Source organism: Tachypleus tridentatus, chromosome 4 (genome assembly GCF_004210375.1).
Source record: "Tachypleus tridentatus isolate NWPU-2018 chromosome 4, ASM421037v1, whole genome shotgun sequence".
Lineage (NCBI taxonomy): Eukaryota > Metazoa > Arthropoda > Merostomata > Xiphosura > Limulidae > Tachypleus > Tachypleus tridentatus.
This window is the reverse complement of record NC_134828.1, coordinates 75493395-75510908: the sequence shown is the minus strand read 5'-3', so window position 1 is coordinate 75510908 and position 17514 is coordinate 75493395. Positions and strand designations below refer to the sequence as shown.

The following is a 17514-nucleotide window of genomic DNA, read 5'->3' as shown; positions in this document are numbered from 1 at the left end:
TAAATAGTGGCATAGGTTCAGAACAGGATGAATCAGAATGAAGTATGTTTGTTACACATCTATTGACAAGCCATTCCAAAGTATAATTAAAGCAATTTGCCATCTGTGAACCTTGAAATTGTCAAGTAAAAAAACATAACGAGGGTGTGAAAAAGATGTTTGAAAGCAATATAATGAAGTGATGAGTCACAGTCATGAAAGCCTGGTCTTAAAATGTAATGGGATAATGTTAAATTCAGAATATCTGTTCCTGGCTGCTTCACCAGATGGAGTAGTTTCATGTAATTGTTGTGGGGAGGTATGTTTAGGAATTAAATGCCTCTTCTGCAAAAAGGATTTAGAACTTGCTGAATAATTAGATAATAGGTTATGTTTAAAAATGAATAATGGTAAATTGAAATTTAAAAAAAAAGATGTAGTCAGCATTACTACGAGGTCCAGTGTCAACTTGTGTGGAAAGGAGTTTTGTGACTACATGGTTTGGACTGAAATTGACTTTTATCCAGAAGGAATTGAAATTGACATAGAATTTTGTAAGGATATTGTCAGCAAATTGAAGTTATTCTTTGTTACTGCAATTTTACCAGAATTAGCAGGAAAACTGTTTTCTAGACCTGATATCAGTGTATCTGTAGCAAGCAATTTTAAAATCATGAGATGCTTCTGCTTCTGGAGAAGCAGCAGAGTCCAAAAACAATGATAAAACTTTGATTATATGTCAAACTCGGTATAATTCGGAGGAAAATAATGTAATTGGATGTGATGACTGTGACAGTTGTCCTTATGTTTGGGTTTATTTTAAATGTGTAAATATAAAACAATTACCTAAAGGGAACTGGTACTGCCCTTCCTGTAAGAAACTTGCTAAAACAAAGAAATCAAAAGTGTAAAAATAAATAAAATGTGTATTTGAATAAGTATGACTTTTATAATTTTTTATTAATTTTTCAGCTTCAATAAAACATTGCCCCAAACTCTATTGCCAATTTAAACATAATTTTGTGGAACTCTGATTTTTTTTTTCCATTGTTTGTTTGTTTTTTGAATTTTGTGCAAGCCTATACAAGGGATATCTGTGCCAGCCATCGATAATTTAGCAGTGTGAGGCTAGGGGGCTATATAAAATACTGAATTGGTTAATTTAACCTACATTTCATTTCTCAAATTTTATCAGTGGGCTTCTAGTAAGAATTGTTCAAGCAGTTGAAATAAGTGGATAAGATTTGCACATCCAAACAGCCCTGTAAGGTATTTCACTTTTTTCCTTTCCTTTTTAATGTCTTTGGAGTAAATTTTGTCTTGGTTAATGTTTATTTGAGGTTCACGTTTCCACTAATTTGTCTTTTCAATTTATTTCTAATTTTACTATCATTTTCAGATCTTCACCATCATTCAATTGATGATTGGCATTCAGTTTTCCCTTTAAAATAAATGACAAGTTTCATAAGCCAAAGGTTCTTCAAACATTGGATGAAGGTCAAGAAGTGCTCTGTGATATTTTTTTCTTTTGTCTGTCTTGTTCTCTTGAATATCTGAAAAGAAATTTTAAGATTTGCACTAAGGTGGACATCTTAGAATTAAATAATTTCAATTTAAAAACACAAAATAAAAAAATATGCAAAATCTGTTTTGCTAAAATTCTACTGTAATAAAATAAATTTCATTTGACTTTATATAACTATGGATTGATTTGTGTTCATAACAGCCTAATTTGTTTTCTCTTTTCAGCAATATAATGATTATTAATTTTTAAATGTAAAACTATCTAAACATAGGCAAAAAATAAAGGACACATTTAATATTCTTTCTAATATAGTAGAATTATTGCTCTAAAATTTTAAAATTTGGGATATTGGAAACCTAGTTTAACTTTGGTTCTCATGGGTTGTTTATACTACATGTATATAAAGTACATGTCTTACCTGTTCATAGATCTTGTAAGCTCAGTTTCTTGTACAGAATTTTCTACTTTCAGTTTCTGTGCTCATGCCCAATCTGAATGTGTTTGGTCATAGAGGGCAGAAAGTTTGCCTAAAAAAAATAAAATTGTCATCAAATTAAAAAAACGTTATAGGCCTAATATAACTATTAAAATAGTTAATTTCAATTATTTTAGTCCCTTTCTTAAAAATTGTTAAAAAATTACACTTTTATAGAACATTTTTTTATATGGAGTCATGATTAACATTGTTATACTCACACGAAACATGATAAAACTAAATTATTAGTAAATGCAGAGTATGCAGTTTGTGCATGTACATTGTTGGATGTTGGGCAAAAAATATATAGTCGATACAATATAATTTTATGCTTACCTGTAAAAAAATGATCAGAACACACTGGAATAAGGTGTTGATGTCAAATGTTTTTCTTCCTATCCTTGAAGTTCACAATTCTTTCTTATTTGTTGTCATTTCTCCTCGTTTTGTATTTACTTTTGGGACAGCATTGTATGACCTTTTAATTTCTCTCCGATCTGACCTGTAAATAACACGGGTATTAACCATTGTGTTGTTTACTTTTAAGTTACTAGCAATTTAATTTCAGTGACAAGTCAAGTGTAAATACCAAGGTAGTGTGCCCTACAAAATGGCAGATGATCTCTTAACCTTTGGTGGTGACATCATGTGAAATCTACGAATACCAATGCTTTTAAACAAGTATTTTATACAACTGTTTGTATATGTACCTTTAAAAAATGGCACTTTATAATTTTACACAAAAAATGTTTTATTTTATTTTTTGCTTTTTAGAGCTTCTTATTCATAGTATAAGGTAAGTTTGCCAAGTGAATGTTTTTCACCCCCAATTTTCAAAACATTTAGGCACTCTTAAATGTAATAATGTGTGTATGTATAAATCCACATGTCACAAGGTGCTGGGATACCAAATTGTGTTGTAAGAAGGTGAAAATGTGTGTGTGTGTGTGTGTGTGTGTGTGTGTGTGAAGTGTTGTTTGCTGCATTTCAGGCATATAATTAATTTATAATTACCAGACATCACTTAAGTTTGTATGCAACTGGCATATGTAAGTAACAAAAAGTTTATATATCGTGTAGTTGTACGTCATTTTAAACATCCAAGTTTAATTCTAGAAAAATACTAAATCTGAAATGTCAGCTAATTATACATTTACATGTGATTATGTTAATCAGTAAAACAAAAATAGAGGAACACTCCAGTCCATTCAGGTCCCACTACATCATTTTGTGCATGGGCATTTTAATAGCATTATATAATACTAGTAATGTATATACATAATATTATATATTTATCAGTGTACTGTTTTAAGATTCTTTTGTGCATGTTTACCATTTCAACTTATATTGCTTTATTTCTGCTTAAATTTTTCTTCCTTTTTCTTTCAATACTTGAATGTAAAATCCAGGATGAGTTATATATGTAGATATATGTTGGTATTTACATTTAACCATTATGTATAAGCTTTGTATATTTGAAGATGTAGGTAAATTTCTGTCACTGTTTCATGCACAAGTATTAGTAAGTAACTATGTGATAGAAACATTACAACATTTCTTGTTGTTTGAAACCATAAGTTATCTTTGGTCTTGAACAGAAAGTTTTGGTGAGAATAGCCATTCTCATATTGATCCTGAATTACTTCCTGCTCGAGTCAGAGCAGCAATGGGAGAAAGTCGTCCAGGAAGTCGTCCACAGATTCATGAAGGCAGGGTAAATAATTTATGGAAAAGCTTTTGAAAATATAATACAGTATAGTTTTTTACATTTCATAAAAAAATACCACCTTTTTGATTTGTATTATTGAATAATTACACTGTTTAACCCTTTTACAACAGGTCAGGGTTCAGAGGCCACATCATTGTGTTTGTTGACTTTTATTCAAAATTTTATTGAACTACTCTTTTTATAAATTTATGCCAATAACTTCAGAATCAAACTGTAGATTATATTTCAAACTTTAATGTGGTATGTTGATTGCAGCACTTTTTAAAATTAGATGTGGTCAAAGTACTAAATCTATAATTTCATACAAATTAGGAATTCAAGTTACTAATACTGATAAGCTAGAATATAAAATGAGAAACTCGTATCTTTTTATTTTGCTGAGATATGGTTTATATGCTGAATCAAAGAGGGTGGCCTTGTTCAGCTCTTTCCATTTTTTGGAAACGGTCTGTTATATACTTTTAGTATACAGTGTATGATGTGAATAACCAATCAACAACTTAGAATTATTCCAGAGTGGTTTTCTTAGCCATTTTAATCTTTGAAAAAGCTTCAGTGTTCTTTTGATCCAAGTTTTCAAAGAGGTGTGGTTGTGTCTTTTAGTCTGCTCAAAGTTTCACATGTTGTAAAATTTAAACAAATCTTAGTTACTAAGCTTAATAAATTATAGTGGAATTCTGTGGTATCAGTGTAGCTATTTATGAATTTTTGGTTATTTTTTGGTTATTCAATTGTATATATATAAAATTTTAAAAAGTTTTTTTATTTGATAACCTCCACATGCAAAATTTTAAAAGGCTTAGCAACCCATGTTTAGCAACAGACAAGTACAAAGGATGTAGCAAGAAGAGATAATTGTTTGCTTTATTTTTTGATTTATTGTTCTGTATTTTAAGAAAGATAAGTTTGATTTATTTCTAAATAGTAATAATCTGTGTGTGTATGTGTGAGTACATATTGTATAATAATTGAAATATGACTGTATATTACAAGATACTAGTCCATTAAAACATAGCCAAGATAGGGAAGACTAAAAGTCAGTTTTATGTCACTGGAAACATGACCTGAGTGCACAATTGCAAGTTATGTAATGGTAGCTAGGCATGACTGGAAGGTCAATATTATAAAAAAAATATCCGTAAATATATAGCATTATGAGACTTAAGCTACTTGGACTAATCAATTGTATTTCTTTCCTTATTTTTTTATGATGATTACGAGGTTGGTCAAATGACAGACCCCACATAGTTAGATTATAGAAAATAACAAAATGTAATGTCTTACTGAAAACAAACATTGTGAAATGTATTTAGGAAGTTTTAGAAATTATGCAAATAATATCTGAGATTTTTGGGACAAAGAATAGATGTTTTTAATCATAACATGAAATTACTTTGCACTCAGACTAGTAATGAAACCTACTCTATTTTCACAAACAAATCTTCAGTAAAAATAGTTCATTAAAAATCTGATTTCGTTATATGAAATACTTTTAATCTTTACTAAAAGTCACTAAATGTTTTGAAGATATACATGCTTTATCAAAAGTTATAGTGCAAATACTTAACATGTGCAAATATGCAGACAAACTATGTATGTTATACTGAACCTGTTGTGGAAGGGTTAAAAAATTTAATGCATCAGAAAAACATTTAAAAAAACATGTTTATTATTTTTTTTGTTTATACCTATAATTAATTATTTGGTATTAATAACTTTGCAGTACAGATTGATCAGAAAATATATGTCAATAAGGTGTGTGATCACCTCAGATGTTAAACCAAGTTGTATGCTACTTTATTCTGAATAAAATGAAAGAATGAATGAGTTGCTTGGGATTAAGGTAATTAATTCCTCCATCAGAGCTGTATTTAGTTCATCAGTGCATGTTGATGAATCAAATATTACCAACCATTTTTCCAGAACATCCCAAACACCAGCATTACCCAACCTTTTTTCATACATGTTCTCCTTTAATGTAGTTTCTTTGCACCTCCTCCATTGTTTTTCTGAATGAGTGAAAGAGCGAGTTAAGTGATGAGATGTAATAGATAGATACACATTAATATGCTACATGTGTTGTAGTAATTATTTATTATTTTCATTAATAAGTAATTATTATTAAAATGCTTAATTATGTATTATTGCACTGTTGATTTCACACTAATTGCTCATGCCTCCCCAAGAGATCATTTTCCCCCCACTGGGGACATGCCCCATACTTTTGGAGATACTGCCATACACCTTTGTCTGATTCAGATCTTTACAGTTTATTTGATACACTTTCCCTCATCCAGGAAGTTGCTAATCAGCTGAAAATCTTGGAGTACCTTTTTCCTTCATTCACTAGAAAAAAGTGATCAGTTTTAGGCTACATCTCTGAATTGTTTAGTATTCATAGTGCCATGTTGTAAAACATAAGTTTGGCCATTAATGCTGATCCATTCTCAGACCAGTTTGCTACCACTGCCAAGTGCAACTATTTTCTCTGTGGTATTGGAGTTGGATTTTCTCCCAGATGTTACTTAAATTAATACACATTATGTACCTGGCTGTAGTGTAAAGTGTGATTTGTCTGTAAACAAGATATTCCTTCACATTCTGTTTGAACAGTCCACATTTACCTGATATTACTAAAACTTGGTTTTTTTTTATGGTGGTGGGTTAAAAGAAAGGAGTTTCCAATTGTGGGCCATGAGAGTTATTGAGGTTAGTTGAACAATATGACTGAAACAGTAAAACATAAATATATTTGTATTGCAGAATGAATGAAAATAATATTTGTGTATTTTCATACTTAGCATACAGAAAACTTCACTTATTTCTTAAACGTTTTGAGCAGTATACTTTACAATGCCTTACAAATAACTAATTATATGAAACAGTTTTTAAAGTAATTTGTGAAAAATAAAAATTTGTATACACTGATAAAAAAAAATTTAAAATCAATAAGATAAGCAGAATATCTTCATGGTGATTCAGCGGTAAATCTGAAGGTTTTTAATGTTAGAATCTGTTTTTGTACCCAAAGTGGACAGAATACAGGTAGCACACTGTGTAGCTTTGTGCATAACAAGAAAAAACAAAATATTCGGAATATTTCATTTTTAATGTGCACTTTTTTCAAATCATTAGTTCCAGAAATGAAGTCAGTTTTTGTAATTCGTTATCCTCAAGTTTAACTAATGTGTATTTTAAGAATAGACTTTTCAGCATTTAGTAAAATGTTAATTGGTTTTAATGCCAAAAGGTAAGATATCTGATAATATTTTTTAAAATGGTCACAGTGTTGAATGTTTTTAAACTTCCGCAGTGTCTATATTAATAACATGTACTAATTTTGTTAACCTGTTTGTTTGAAAATAAGTGTTATTAAGTAACTTGTTTTGCTCTAGCCTTTGATGCACCCTGCTGCAAGACAGGGACCCAAAGTTCAACCTAAAAGTGGAGGAGCCATGGGCATTATAATGCCTATTTATACATTGTTAATTGTTGTATTCTTTATATACACTATATTCAAGGTAGGTAAACATGACGACTATTTATTAGATTATGGTGATGTTAATGTGTATTATATTCTTTGTAAAATATGGTAATGCATACCTCTGTTACCTTGTTTACTGTTACACTATTCAGATGTATTGTATTCAATGTATAAATTAGTAATGTCTGTTTGTTTGTGTATATTATACATGTATACAAATGAAACATAACAACAGAACTAAAATCAAACAATTATTTTACATTATCAGTCTGAGTTGTCAACATCATGTCATAATGGATAATGTATAGCAACCAAATGCATTAGGGATATTTCACCTATCAGACAAAATCCAGATTCTGATGTCAAATTAGTCAGCAGCTCTTGAAAATCAGTTAGGGGTTAGGAGTTGAGACTTTACACTCACAGTGTCTCAACTCCTACTGCCTTTCACTGTCTGCAGCTAGATGTGGGAAGGCCCTTCAAACTCGGATACAACCTTAAAATAGAAAAGATCATTCAAAAAGTCCTATAAGGTAAAACTCTCAACCTCCACCCTTTTATTTGAAAAGTAACATAATGTTTTGGGACAATGTGGAATATGTTGGTCCATCTTGGTTGTCCAATCCTCTAAACTATTAATAAATAAAGTTAAAAAAAAACAAAAAAACTAGTCTGTGCAATTTGCAACTTCAGTAAAGATGACTGTTTAGCATCTAACACAAGTACTCATACTGTATTTGAATAAAGATTGTTTTTATTGTGCACCACATTGTTTCCTGACCATTTATTTCTTAGGACAGATTCAGTTAGTTTTGATGTAATTTGCTGTTATGTCTCAATTTATCTTTCTTATGCATTACTTATATATTGGTCCTACCCAATTTAGCACTTTTTGGGACGTACCTCAAAATACCATAGAATATATGAGAAGAAGAACTTTATGATATCATGACTGCAAGACATTAAGTTTTCTGTCTCTGTTAATGTTTGTATTGCTCTGACCTGATTCTCTTATATGATCAGATTTAAAGAAATTCTTCTGATTTAAAGAATGGTATTTTCTGCAAGTATAAGGACTTGACTGAGAAGGAGAATTAATGTATAAGAGAAACAGTTGTTGATTACAGCTGAAGTCCTTTCTTAGATATTGGACTACTTATGCTTCTGCAAAGGTTCATGACATTGATCTCTGTAGTCACAGACTTCAGAATATCATCCAATTTGCTCATGCATCCAGAATGGCAGATCGAGCATTACTCTTGAGAATCTATTTCAATGCAATAGAAGCACAGATTACACAAGGTCTCCAAGGTGGAATGGCATCTGAGGAGGCTAAGATGATATGGGGCAATCTGTAAAGGACTCCCAGGTTGTTGCCAGCCAGTATAATACAACACTAACTCTGATTATGGTTGACCAACAAAAACTGGAAATTTCACTTGTGGAAAGTCTGGCAGGTGAGACATTTGGCACCAGATAATAAAGACCATAAAATTGAGAGCCTTCCAGAGCTGGAAGGTATTCTACTAGAATGATAGAGCTAATGGATGAACTTCAAGGAGCAAGTTGTTGCTCTTTAGCTCTAGAACAGAAATATATTATGTTTTAAAGGTTTTTAGTTCCAAACTATGTATACTTACAACTTCAGCATCATCTCAGCCAAAAATTAACCAAACTCTTGGAAGAGAGATGTTTAGCTCTCAACTACAAGCCCCTGTAAGTAAGACAAAGTAGATACTTCTCCAGTGTTAGAAGATTTGATGAAAGTAGAACTAGACTGTTCCCTGGAGCATTTCATATAGGTAACTGCACATGGATGATCTGTGCCATTGTACAGTAAAGCATGCTTTTAAATGACTGCTACAGATTGTGAAGACATCTTCTGGATAAGTTTGTCAGGGAGTTTCCAGGGAAAATAACATGGCCTCATATGGGTGTGAGAGATGTTTCTACCCTAACAAAAGCAATTTCCATAGTGACTAGGTGTGAAATGGTAGTTTCAAACAAATGGCAAGAGAAGAAGTCTGCAGTGGTAACTGTTGTGGCCACCTTTCAGGCCAACTATCCTAACCAGGTATCTCTACCATGCCAAGGGTGAACTATTCTTCTACATATCATGGTACTGTGATGCAAGTACAACGGTTTCCACTGAATGGGTAGCACTGTCCTTATGATTTCATAATTATGTTGCAGCCTCTGTACACATGTTGTTCTGGAAGGTTGGAAGCATGTGCTTTGGATGTGGTATGTTTTGATACAGTACTTACCTTCTCTCACATTAGGTATTCTTATTCTGTGTGCAAATATTTTCTTTATGCATGCTACAAGCCTTCCTCTTCCCCCCCTACCAGTTAGAATTACTATATTCCAACATGTTTCTTGTGTAAATCATCATGCATCATCTATTAACAAATAGTAGCATGATACACTTGTGTGTATATTACTCCCTCTGCACTTATCTATGGAACTTCTATTTCTCATATGCCAGAATTTGAGTTCAGACATATTATTTTGTATACCTAGTGCTTCAACTATGACAAGTAATTTTTTTCCACACAGTGTGGTTATTTTCATCTTTATTTACATTCATTTCATCACTTCATGTATTAATATTTATCAGTTCGTTCTTGTTGCTTCATTTCTGCAAATGAATTTTATGAACCTTTTTTTGTGAATTGAATTCTGAAATCCACATTACCACTTCAGGGTCACATCAATAACTACTGTTTTTTCTTAGGACTCGGGTATGGGCAACTTGGTGGTGGATCTTTTGGCTTTTATATGTTTGAAGATCAAACATTACGTGGGACAACTTTTTTTCCCCAGACATTCCCCAAGCTCTTCATGAATTAGCTGAATTTGTATAAAATGATGAGGATTTTGGTTGTCCTTTTCTGCCTCCAAAATTTGCTTTTCCTTCTCATTCACAGCCTGAAGCCTAATTTGGTCTTGATGAATTTTATATTTCAGAACTGTGATGTTTTAACCATTTTTCTTATCTGTTATTTACCTTGTTTCTCCTTATTGCATGAAACAACTTTTCAACCATTTTTGATTTTTCCTCCTTCCCATGATATTTGGGTACCTGCTGATAAATTTGTCTTGGGATTAAGTGATGGAGTCATCAGGTTGCATCCCTAAAAACATCTGATCAGTTCACCCTTTTTTACCATTGTGCAGACTACCTGTTTTTTGATCAACAGTTGTTAAGTTATTTTACCTATTTAGGGGGTGGGCTCCCAATTTTTACTTTTTTACCTTTGCCTATTTCTTATTCTAACCATCTTCTTACAGTATCTTTCTTCCATACATCTCCTAACTAAGGCTTTCCACAAAACTCCTAAGAGGTTTACTGCAGATACCCTTACACTTCCCTCCTCCACTTCAGCCAAAGATGAGATGCACCTAAATGTATTTTAGGGATTTACGTCAGGCACCTTTTCTGAGACACTACATATTTGATGCATTGTCTGAAACTATTGAATTATGGGTGAAATCAGCCCACCAACAAACCAACCTTATGGCTTTTATAGCCTGTTTGTCTCAATCAGTGCTTCATATTCCTCCTATTCTTGTTTTCCATTCTTTTCCCTCCCAACCCTTACTTATTCCTTCTTTCCTTACCTCCAGGTTTCCATCTAGGGGCTTTTCCAATTTTAGGCCCTTACCTTCAGACTTGTATCAGCACCTTATGTGTTTCCTCAAACAGTCTGGGTTTTTCCACATCATCTTTAAGTTCTGGGGCTGTGATTTAATTATTATATGGATGGCTGGTTCCTTCTGGCTCATTCCAAGCAGGAATCAGCTGCTCCTACTCACCAATTTCTTTCTTTATTGACTTGGTTAGTTGATGAAATTTGAGAAGTCATTCCTTCAATCCATTCGATATCTTGGCCATTTGAGGGTCTTTTTTTTTTTTTTTTAAATTAATGTCAGTTGCACACTGTCTTCTCCTGTATGTCTTCATTCAATGGAACTTTTAGCTTACCATGCCCTCTGGGCTCAGTCAGTTACTGCTCATGAGGTTCTGTTGCTTTTAAGGATGTGGTCCTCCATGACTACTCAGGACCCTTTGTCCATCCCATTTTTTTTTTCCATGTAAGATGATCTACAATAGTGGCTGGACATTATTTTGTCAGCAGACCAACAACCCAAAGCTTCCTGGATGTAGGGATGAACCTATGAAAAGATGCACATCCAAACATGGGAAAGGAAGCAGCATCTCTGCCGATAAAACAATCTTGCATATCAATGATCTCAAACTTCTAGCTGTATGCCAAACATTGCATCACTTCCTTTTTTCTTGTCCATCATTGTCTGATTATGGTTCATGTAGACAATTCTTTGATGGTGGCACATATAAACCACCAAAAGGGTACCTGGTTTAGATAGTTATGTTTTCAGATGTTGGATCTATTACAACGAGTTCGCACACATCACATTCACCTTATAGCATGTCTTGTGCCAGATGATTTCAGTCTAGTTGAGGATCATGTTTTGTACCTCGATCAGATATGTATTCAATGGAGCATTAAATCCACTAATTTTCAGGAACCTTTTCCATCAAAGGGGTTCTCCCCAAGTGAAAGCCTTTGCCACAAGTCTCAATTCCAAGTTACCCCTTTTTTGGTCACTTGTACTGCATTCACAGGCTTTGGCAGTTGATGCCTTCAGCCAGAATTGGTCACACAAGTATTTTTTACATATATATTCTCCCATCTGTTTGTTTCTTATTGGCCAGCTCAACTTTGATTTCCAAGGGTACAATGAGTGCTCCCTCTTCCATTTTTTCCCTTCCTTCTTCATCAAACTTGATCTTATATTCATCATCCCAAGCTGCATCCTCCTGCAACTTCATGCTTGACTTTGTTTATTCCTTGGCAAGACAATCCAGGTTCACTCATTAAGCCATTTTCTTATTAATTAGTTCTATAAGGCCATCTTCCATTTAAGTAAACGAGTGCAAGTGGAAAGTCTACTAACAAGGGATTGTCTGCTGCAAAGCCTGTTGTGGCTTATGTGGTGGAATATTTCACCTGGCTCTTTGACCATGGGTCTTCAGTCTCCTTACTATCTGGATATTGGGTGGACTTACCATTTGTTTTTCCAGATACCATTGGGTTTTTACTTCCTCTGTCCTTACTGTTCTTATGTGTTCCTTTTTGTTACATCACCCTCCAAGTGATCCTGCCCTTCTAGATTTTGACAATAATGTAGTCATACATTCCCTTACTTTACCTTCATTTGAAACACTTTCCTTGTGTTTCTTCTTTCTTCTATCACCTAAAACATATTTTCTTTTTTCTCTTAGCTTGTGAAAGTCAATCTGATTTGTTTGCCACTGATGTCTCATGTACACTTTATCATCCTTCCTGTCTTCTAAAAAGGTATTGGGATAATTACTTTCTACTAAAGGCATCATCAGCTCATGAGGGTTTTTTATCTTTTTCTCCTGTTTCTGTGTCAATGTCATGTAACATGACTTTTATAACCAGTCCAGAAAGTGAGCATCATGAGCTTAAGCACTGTCTGTCTAAAAGAGGATAATATTCCAGTGTTGTTTAGTAATTATGGACAATAACCTATCCAGGCTTACAATGGATTGAGCATTAATACATTAAGTGAAGTGAAAGTATATGCATGATACACATCTGAGGTCATTGGTTAAGGACTGTGTAAAGAGTCTGGACCCATTACAGTGAAAGCCACTCAGTGACTTGTTGGATGAATACATTCATGTGGGAATAGATGGCAAACAGAGTTGAACAATAATAACTTGCCACAATGTATTTAACCAAGAAACCACTGCACTAGATGACGTACCTACCTACCGACTGACCAATCGACTGACACAGAGAGAGAGAGAGAGCATGTAGACATAGTGAATGTGAAAAGACAGGTTCACACAAGAGAAAGCCTGGTTATTTCTGGTAGTGGTATCTAGGATAAAGGCATAAAGCTTTTGCATTGATTTTAAATGACTGAATGACATCATTCACATTCATGCCTTCCCCTTTGGATTCATTGGAAGTTTCTTATTGGTTTAATATTTGAATTATGGCATCTAGTTACTGGCATATTAAGCTGACTGACATGCATTCCTAAACTGCTTTTGCACAAGAGATGGATTGGTTCAAACAAGTGGTTATAGAGTTTCAGGAAGAGGAAAGGTGAAATCCATGTTCACCTTGGAAAGCTCTCTACTCAACATGGTGTGTTGATAATTGGTACTGAAAACAATAAGGAAAGCACAAGATAATACAAATAATCAGCTTAAAGTGTAAAAAGAATTGAGAAAATAGATAGCTCCAACCATAGGTCAAATGGTCAACTAGTTAGCTTCAGAAAGGCCTTTGGCAGAAATAAGTCAACATACTGAAAAGTATAAGGCTCTTGTCAAAATCATTTTCAGTGTATCATTAAAGGATGGAACAACTGTCGTAGATTCTTATGATGGTCAATTTGAAGATAATTCTATCAAGTAACAAGAAACAGTATTTCTGTTGGGTGGCAGCATTTGTGAATATTGGTGAAAAAAAATTGTTATAATTTTATATAAAAGGCAATCTGAACATTTCTTAATTGTGATATTGCTAATGTCAAAATGACTATGTGGACCCCATTTTGTTTCTTTTTAAAATATCCATCAATCCGTATTGATCTCATGTCAGTCAAATATATTTGAAATCTAATAGTGAAATAATGTTTTACTGTTACTTACAAGAATGTTTTTATTGAAAATTGTTTCCAATGTCAGTAAGAAATAGTTAAGTACCAGTTAGCCAGTTTATTCATGTAAATTGTTTTAATATATAATTAACTTAAAATATTCTGATAAGTCAGCCTTATATTATTTTTTCCTTCACATCATTAAACCTAACTAAAATATCTTGTTGAAAAAATTCTGTAGCTTTCAAATAGACGAAATTTAACAGAAAGATTTTATATATGAAAAGAACATAAAAAAAAACAACTATAAAAATATTCCAAACTTCTTGCTGTATTCCTGTGTATACAAAACTTCTCACTGAATGCCTTTATGCAGTACTGTAGGAGTTCTGACCAGCATTTCCTGGGAAACCATAAACTGCTGCTTGAATTGCTTTATTTACTGTGAAGTGAAAAGTCTTAATTCATGTTTTAGCCAGTCATATTTAAACTTTCATTTTAGCTGTATTCAAAGCTGTTTCATTTGTAAATTATCAAATTGCTTGATGTGATATTATAAAAGGGCTGCCAGCAACAAAAATGTGTACAAAAATTAAGCAAAAAAAATCAAGAGGAACATTTGTGAATCAAGAAATGGATAATATACTCTCAAGGAGTGATAGTTTTTAGGACATTTAAGGCTCTTCATTCGGTTTGGCAGAAAAATTAATAAAAAATTAACAAATTTGTTGTCTACAGGCAAGATTTCTCAGAACTGCACATAAATTAAAATTTTAATTTTTTTTTCCATTTTTCTTTATAAATTATAAATTACATTAAATGGCACAACATGAGAAAATATTAATTATAAAAAAATTAAACTTAAAAAGGTTAGAATTATTATTATTTATTTAAAATTCAGTTTGAAAAAACTGAAAGTGGCAAAAATTTCACTCTGTGAAAATTGTTGTGGTAAAAATTGAAAAGCTAGATAAAATCCTGAAAAGTTCATCTAATCTTCATACAGTAAGCCTCAAAAGAAAAAAAAAAAACAACCATTGGGCAATTATTTTGCAGTAAATAATGAAACCAGTTGTTTTATTAACCAAACATTGTGGTTTTACTTTGAGTTTTATGTATTTTGGTAACAACTGTAATGGTCAGATTTAAGAATGTTAAGAATGTTCAGTTGTCAAGAGTTGCTTTGATTTTAATTATAGAACTTTGGATTTAATATGCTATTGTTTTATATGTGTTATAGGATGGTTGAAGTACCTTCATAATGCAGGGATGGTTTCTAGAACTCTAATATGACAAAAGTTTCTTAAAAGTTAAGAAAACAATATTAACCATTTGTGAAATATCAAATTTCAGTAAATTAGATTATTGAGAATTTGTTAGTTAGTTAGTAGTTGGTGTAAGATTTCATATGTTTGTCTTTTACTGTCAACCAGTTAGTTTAGTGCTAGGAATACTGAATTTATATTTCAACAAAAATATAAATATACAAAATAACAAATAAGTGGACTTTGTGTTGAAAGTTCTTTACTTGTGAAGTTAGGCTTATTTTATGAATGTTGATTATACTAAACACAGAATTCAAAGAAATAAAATTTGTTATAATTAAGTGGACTGTATTTTGCACTGTTTTTTTTAATGAAACAATCCAAGTGAATCTGCTACACAGTAAGCCAAATATTAATCATTTTAACAGATAAGATATACATGAGATTGAATATAAACCATGTAAAGAGAAAGTTGTGACTGTATTTCCAGTGTGGAAAAAGATACCAAACTACAATATTATAGTATATGATTTTTCCTAGTTTATATTACAGAAATGGGTAAATGTTCTTTATTATTCAGTTTGTGTTTAAAAAGCCTGCTGATGAGGAAGTATTGAGACAGCCACTAATCAAAGACTTTCACATGGATTCTGAACATCGTAAGTATATCCTTGCTGAGGAATATGATGATGAGAAGAAAAAAAGAGTCAAGCTGAAGAATGTGGAAAATAAAACAAAGAAAATGTTGCAGGAGTATGGGAAAACAAAAGGTAACATTAAGTGTTTTATACTACGATACAGTGCAAGTTACAGAACTATATTTTGTTTAAAAAATGTACATTTTCTAACTTATTAAATCTTAGTGTTGTTATTAAATAGCCTTAAAATATATATATGTTTACATTTTAGGAGACTTCTGTAAAGCCAAATGATATTATGCTTGTTTTATTTATGGGCTTATTTTGTTTTATATAAAATATGTTTCTATGAAAACTTTTCAGCTGTAGTCTCATACTTCTAATAGTTTGTGTATGTAAGCATGGATACAAATAAGTGACAATGAACATCAAGAAATTCTAGAAATTTGACATCATTTATCCCAATTCTAGACAAATTTTAAATTTTGTAAGTAACAAAAACATTAATAGTGATTAGCTTTTTCAGTGATGTTTTGTTTGAAACCTGCACATTAGAGAACATAAAATAAATTCAAAATAAGTACTAAAATGTTATAGGAAAATAGAAATACATGGTATATACATCTACTGTATTATCACTGTGTTAGATTTATTTTGTATATAAAAAAAGTAGTTTCAAGTTTTATTTACCAAAGGATTTTTCAGCATGCCAGTTATTTACAAAAGTTAGTTTCAGTTAATTTATGCTATTAAGTAATAATCTACAGATAAAGGGAAAGAAAAAAAAAAAAGGAAACACCAATGTAATGTCCCTTAACAGAGTGTTTGGTCACCAATATTGCAATATGGCTTGTATGAAATAGTCTACCAGCATATGGAATTTAGTAAAGGGAATGCAATACCACTCTTCCACAAGAAATTCAATCAACTCGCACATATAATTGATGGAAGTAGAAAATGCTATCTCAAGCATCATTCCAAAATATCCCATACATGCTCAATTGGGTATATATCTGGCTGTGAAATGCTGATAAAGTCAGTGTCATGTTCCTCAAACCAGTGGGTGACTACTCATGCTTTGTGGACAGGGGCATTCTCGTCTCGAAAATCCCCTCTCTCTGCAGGACAAAAATACTGTAACATGGGGTGAAGGTGCTCACCCAGTACCATCAGTTAATGATTAGCATTGATATTGCCTTCTAAGGGTATAAGTGTGCCAAAATGATGCCAAGAAAATGGACCATACATCTTTACAGAATCACCAGAACCCTTCATTTTTTAGAACTAAGCACTTAGGGCTACGGAGTTCTTTAGGTTGGTACCTCACTTGTACTGATGTATGTGTTTAAAACATGGTAAAGGATGATTCTTCTTACCATATCATATTTTCTCCACTGCTTGGTGGTCCATAGCCTTTGCTCTTTGCACCACTGGATATTCAACTGTACATTGTCAGTTGTGATTAATGGTTTGTGCACTACAACATGACTATGGTATCGTGTTCTGTGGTGTTCTAGATGGATCATTTTTGATGAAAGTGGTTGCTCTTGCCCCATGTAGAAATATGTGTTCAATTTATCTGTGGTTTCTTGCTTATTTTGCCTTGCAGTCCTAATTAATACACCGAACATCAAGATGCTGGAGTATATTCGTTTACATGAACTGTTGCCCTTTGCTGATGATGGTTTTTCCTTGAAGTTCCATGCTGACATTGGTTTTAGACACTGTTGCTCAGAAAACAATAGCAAGT

The 17514-nt window shown here is 32.4% G+C and overlaps 1 protein-coding gene across 4 annotated transcripts in view; it reads left to right on the top strand.

The window, feature by feature from the left end:
- Window positions 1–17514, top strand: part of LOC143249464 (uncharacterized) — a 35482-nt gene that overhangs the window by 3162 nt on the left and 14806 nt on the right. For all 4 annotated transcript variants that reach the window (XM_076499363.1, XM_076499361.1, XM_076499365.1 and 1 more), the window contains 3 exons: window positions 3578–3693; window positions 7104–7229; window positions 15707–15896. In XM_076499363.1, coding sequence (XP_076355478.1) covers window positions 3578–3693; window positions 7104–7229; window positions 15707–15896 — 432 coding nt within the window. The remainder of the gene's footprint in view (window positions 1–3577; window positions 3694–7103; window positions 7230–15706; window positions 15897–17514) is intronic.